At 31.0% G+C, this 5,781-nt stretch overlaps 1 protein-coding gene across 1 annotated transcript in view; it reads right to left on the reverse strand.

Annotated features, from left to right (window-relative positions):
• LOC145329971 (atrial natriuretic peptide receptor 1-like) overlaps positions 1–5,268 on the reverse strand; it is a 44,768-nt gene extending 39,500 nt beyond the window's left edge. Inside the window, exons 1-3 of the mRNA XM_080174472.1 lie at positions 5,191–5,268; positions 938–1,039; positions 316–392 (exon numbers count right to left, since the gene is read on the reverse strand). Coding sequence (XP_080030598.1) covers positions 316–392; positions 938–1,039; positions 5,191–5,265 — 254 coding nt within the window. The 5' untranslated portion in view covers positions 5,266–5,268. The remainder of the gene's footprint in view (positions 1–315; positions 393–937; positions 1,040–5,190) is intronic.
• Positions 5,269–5,781: the final 513 nt, after the last annotated feature.

Consider the following 5,781-nt stretch of genomic DNA (forward strand, 5'->3'; position numbering starts at 1 on the left):
TTTTTATTTTGGGAAAATTACAAATTTAAAAATGTTAAAATATTTTATTAACAAAAAAATTAATTTTATCAGCGCAGCTTTTCTATAACACAACCCAGGGATCTTATGAAATTAATGTAAAAACCCAATGACGATAAACAAAATTTCATCTCCGTAGTGTAATTTTTATATTGCTAGTAAAAAAAACAATCAATCAAGTTTTTTAAAAGTACCAAAAGTTTTAATCCAACTAATGATATAACTTATTTATAAAACTATGGGTACCTCATAAAGTCCCAGTCTAACGTATGAATGTGACTGAAATTCCAAACTTACCTGTCTATGAAAGGAATAGGGGAGGGTATACCCCCCGAACCACTCGAGGGAGGCTCCAACCGCCGCGACGAAGCAATCTAAAAATATTTAGTTTGGAGGGTTAGTTATATTTATTATTTTTTTAATAGTAAATAAAAGTATATAGTTAATGTGAATTTTTTTATTAATTAATTTATGTAAAAAATGAAATCATCAAAAATTTCTTAAGATTATTGACAGTGGAGCTTTTCTACAACGTACGAAAGTTTTAGACGTGCAGCATTGATTTCTACTTAGTAAGCTTCACTTTTTGTTGATGTTGCACCTTTTTTTCTTACGGGTTATCTTTATTTTTCTTTTGGACAATGTTAAACTGAGTTTGCAATTTTGTCCAGGACTCGGCGGCAGCCAAGCGTCAACTGCTACTAAGCTTCAAGATTACGCCGTTTGGTTGCTTTGAAATATTTTTAATAAAGAGATATTCATATTTGAATCAATTTTAGACTTCAAGCTGATATTAAAAATAGTTGATTTATCTAAAACTTACATATGGCTGACCCTGATTTGGTCTTTTATAAAGGGGGGGGGGGGGGAGGACGACAGCTACCTTCACTCACCCTTAATCATACAAATTATATTTTACCTGACTTTTACACAGCGTACACTCCAGTGTGCATACCGGGGAGCCCCTGCGGGGAGAAAAGGAAAAGGATTTTCTGGTTTCTGGCTGTAAACTGTCAAAAACCTGAAAAAAATAACACGAGTCAAAAAAATCATAGACCTTCTAAAAAAAGGTTGAAAAGGTTTGTAAACTGAATGCTGTAAAAGAGGTTTTTATTGATTCAATTACAGGATACAGAGATAAACATATGGTTAACAAATAGCGAGGGGTGTCTTAGAAGAATTTGAAGGGCTGGTATCCCCATACAGTGCACCCCGCATATAATAATCTTTATATTGTTCTTGCACCCCTCCCCCCTCCCCCACAAAAAGGGGGTAAAACTTTATAATCAATCTGAATTCCTATAACAGGCTTTGAGAAATTTCTATAAGTGGATTAATTCTGATTGCCAAAACCTTTTATTAGAGGGGGGATGGGGATATTTGACTTTAAATTAAATAGGCCCCAAATCTTTCAACTGGGGTTTCTTATTTGAAGTTATCAAACTTTGGGTACTTTTATTAAATTTTGATTGAATTTTACAAACTAGCAGCGTCTAAGCTTTTCAACAAAAAAATCAAATTCACAATTAGTGGTTTTACATTAATTTGTCGTTCATTGTTTTAAATTGTTAGACATGATAAAGTTGAAGGATTTTTTTTTTAAACCATAAAACTAAATTATACATCGAAGCTCTACATAGTGTCCTAAACAATGAGCCGTGTGACGTCACTGGTCCATTGGTCCATCTCTTTTTATGGGGTTTACTTTACCACTTCTCTTCTCATCCCTCATTTTTATGACGTCACACGGCCCATATTTTAGGACACTTTGTAAAGCTTACATAGATCAAATATGAATCTAACTATAAGTATATTATCATTATTACAGATTTTAAATAAAGTTGCGGGTTCCCTTTTTCTCTGATTGAATTACATTTAGTTTTTCATGAATATTTAAATTTTCTGCATAAACAAAACACTCAAACCAATGTTTTTAGTGTCGAAGCATCTCTTTGAAGTTTTTTTGTCCCTCTGACTGTAATACTGCAATTTGGTTCTCACTAGTTCTAATAAACTAATATCATTGTATTTTTCAACTAGCTTTATCTTACCAGGAATAAGGTAGAGCCAACAAGCAAAATAAATCCTGAATAATATTTGGAGGCATATTAAAAGGGTATCGCAGATATAGGTCAGGCATTGGAAAGAAACTCCCGCCCCCCCCCCTTTTATTTGCAATTTATATATTGTTTTGGAGATAAGTTGGAAATTCGAAAAAAAATGATTTTTCAGCAACAGTTACGTCTGAATAATTTAGGGAGGAAGGGACATTTGACTGTAAATTACCAAAAGTTTTAATAAACTTATTCGTTGGCTCAAAAACGTAAGTGAATTTTTAATTGGTTGATTCCGAACTAATAGTGACTAAACTTTTCAACCAATTTAGTTTTTCATCATTTAAAATGTATATTCTTCCATTATCCTAATCCTGGAGTTATTGCGTCACGTAGAACCTCACTTCGCATTTTTCGAGTTTTTAAAGCGAAGCTTTCCTATAATTAGGGTCGGTCCGTACGTCCGTCCGTCCGAGATAGATAGCTTTTATTCGTTAATTTAGGCATGTTAGAATTGTCCTATCGATTTCATGATTTCGACTTTGCATGATGATTCCTGTTGTAGTTAGGTACGATTTATAAAGCGTAGCAACTCTATAATCATAACCAGAATGTTCGTATGTCCATTTTAAACATGTTAATTTTTTTTACTTTTTTAACAACAAATTTTTATGTGATATAATTATCCGTTTGATCTGATTTTTGGTATATTGATTCCTGGGACAACAAAGATCACTATTATAAGCGAAGCAACTCTATAATCAAGCCCTTAAAACGTAAGTATGTCCATAAACATTATCCTGTATCAAGCAGTTTTTCAACAATTTTACTTACAATTTTGCTTCGACATTTATACATTTATATTCTGATGATTCAGTTTAGACACTATACAAGTGTTAATGTCCGTTTGTCCTACCGTTTCAGTGCGTCGCTTTTATGGATGTTGCCATCCTTGTTTTCAGATATAACATACATTTATTACTTTTTCATTGTGGACGGGGGTGTGCATTTTTTTCATGCATTAGTTTCGTGATACATGCAAATTCTTTGGATGGATTTAGGTTAGGCTACTATCTAGTGAAGCTTCTCTATAACTAGGATACATTTGTAAAGTTGTCCGCAGTTGTCTAAACTTATTCGCTGTTTCAAATTTGCCTAACTGTCTGTTCATGATCAAGAGGGATGAAAAATTTGTAAGATATGTTTACTCGGTTGCTGGTAGAGATAGACGGCTGATTTTATGATTAAATACTAAAGCTTCAGTAATTTGTAAAATAATCCACATTCTGAATATTTCTGTCCGTCAGGTCAGTCAGTATGGGTGTTTCTTTTATGTAATTTTCAAACAACTTTTTTAAACTATAGAAGGACTATAGGAGGTTGACAAGGATTATATGTAATGTAATTAAAATACAGTGTGTTTTTTTTATGAGAACTTTTTTTAAAGCAATTTTACCCCACTTATAGTTATCAGAATTTAATGATTAATGACTTATTTTCTTCGTTTTTTAATGCAATTAATAGAACAACAAAAAATATTTCAGTTTTTATTTAAAAAGTACAGTAAAATCAAAAATTCAAAACTTTGGTGTCAACATCAAAAAATGGTTTTAGCGCATTTTTCTTCTGCTCAAATATTCAACCTTTTGCAAGAATGGCTGCTAAACACTTCAAAGTTGAGATATAGAGCTAAAAATGTATACAGATACTATTACGGTCATGTACTAGAACATATCAAAGTTTGAAGGTCATGTCTCAACCAGGGAGGGAGTACTGGGCCCCCAAAGTCGACTACAGAAAATCCAATTTAGGCATAAGAAAAATGCGATGAAACCATTTTTAGATGTTGACACCTAAGTTTTGAATTTTAGATTTTACTGTACTTTTTACATAAAAACTTAAATATTTTTTTGTTGTTCTATTAATTGCATTAAAAAACGAAGAAAATAAGCCATTAATTATTAAAATCTGATAACTATGAGTGGGGTAAAATTGGTTTTAAAAAAGTTCTTATAAAAAAAAACACACTGTATATTCCTACATTTGTGAGCTGTGTTTATTCGTGGATAGTCTCTTTTCAACACTAGTGACTTTTTTTTATAATCAAGCTTAGCTATTTTTAAAGTTGTCATACTTGTTGTTATAAAAAGTTTATAGAGATCAAACGTATAAGTATAATTAAAATGTTTTCCCGTATTCATACGAAGCCGCTTAATGTCTGGTGGATTAGAACCAGTTTTCAGCCATACGAAAAATTATGTCTAACATCGTATTATATCCAGTTTTCTACGAATATAAAAATGTACAATCATTAGATTAAAACCAATTTTTTAGAGCCCGTGCCTTCGACATCTCGGGGTTGAAAAATCTTATAATTGTAAATTTTATATCCGCGGAAAGCTGTTTATAATACGATGCAAGAAATAACTATTCTTTCACTTCTTTTGATGTTGTCATTCCTGAGTTTTTGGGTTAGGTTAGGGTTAGGGTTTTATTTTCATTACTTACCCATTGATTTTCCTAATATGAAATCAGAATTTTTTTTAGTAATTTTAACATTTTTTATAGGTCAATCGGCTCTATGATTTTTGTCTCTATTTTTGAACCAACACAATGTTTTCCTGAAAATTGACCGAACAATAAGATATATATTTGTATTTTTTATATCTTATTTGACAAACAGTCACAAATCTGGCAAATTTGATAAAGGAATTAAGACTAGACAGTTTTATTTTATATCAAATTATAATAAAATGCAATACTTAAACTTGAAATAAAATATTACGTAAATAGTCTTAAACCTGCCAAGAACACATTTTAGCTTTATTAACATAAATGAATGTACATACATAACAATTTCAATTATGACCAAAATGATAATATATACGTTTTTATATGTTGACATTAGAATGTACTAAAATTAAATTATACTTATACGATATTCTCTGATTCGTTGGTCTAAATACTTTTGGGAACAAATAGTTTCCAAACTTTTTCTTTTAATTTTAACCTACAGAGAGAAAAATTAAGAGCTTTCATCAATTTATCATCCATTGTCTTATCCCTTGAAGAATCTTTGATTTGTGGACCGTTTGCACTAAACTAAATTATGTTGAACCTGTATGGATGGTGAGCGTGGTGGGGTTATGGAATTTATCCAGAAATTTAAAGAGCTTCGCCGTGCCTCTGCCATTTTATATCTGAAAAAAAAAATTTTATTTCATACAGTTTGAACTTAGAAAAGCGTTTGACAATTTTTTACATGATTTATAAGAATAGAGATAACCTAGAGACATACTGTCTAAATCAGCCAATAGGAGAATACCAAAGATAAATTAAAGACATATAATTGGTTGAAACATTTTACAGATGATTGTTCATTTTGTTCGCATTGTGAGTCAGCTATTAATTGTCGCTTATCTTAGGATAAAGCTTTTATAGGATAAACTAACTCAGGCAAAAAAAGTTCTTCCCTCGTATAATGTAAAGCAAATGACAAAAATAAGTTAAATATCTTAGTATAAAGTTAGCTCTATAAAAAAAATTACTGACGAAAAATGTCCTCGCAAATAATGGCGCCAGAATCTCATATATATCAAGATGGACCATCTAGATATTTTAAGTCTATTTTCACAAGTAAAAGAGTATTTTTTTTATATAGATTTATATTTTCCTATAAGCTATACAGACAGATTAACGGATCAAGCAA

The sequence above is a fragment of the Acartia tonsa genome, chromosome 10 (assembly GCF_053477335.1).
Source record: "Acartia tonsa isolate MP-2025a chromosome 10, ASM5347733v1, whole genome shotgun sequence".
NCBI classification, from domain to species: domain Eukaryota; kingdom Metazoa; phylum Arthropoda; class Copepoda; order Calanoida; family Acartiidae; genus Acartia; species Acartia tonsa.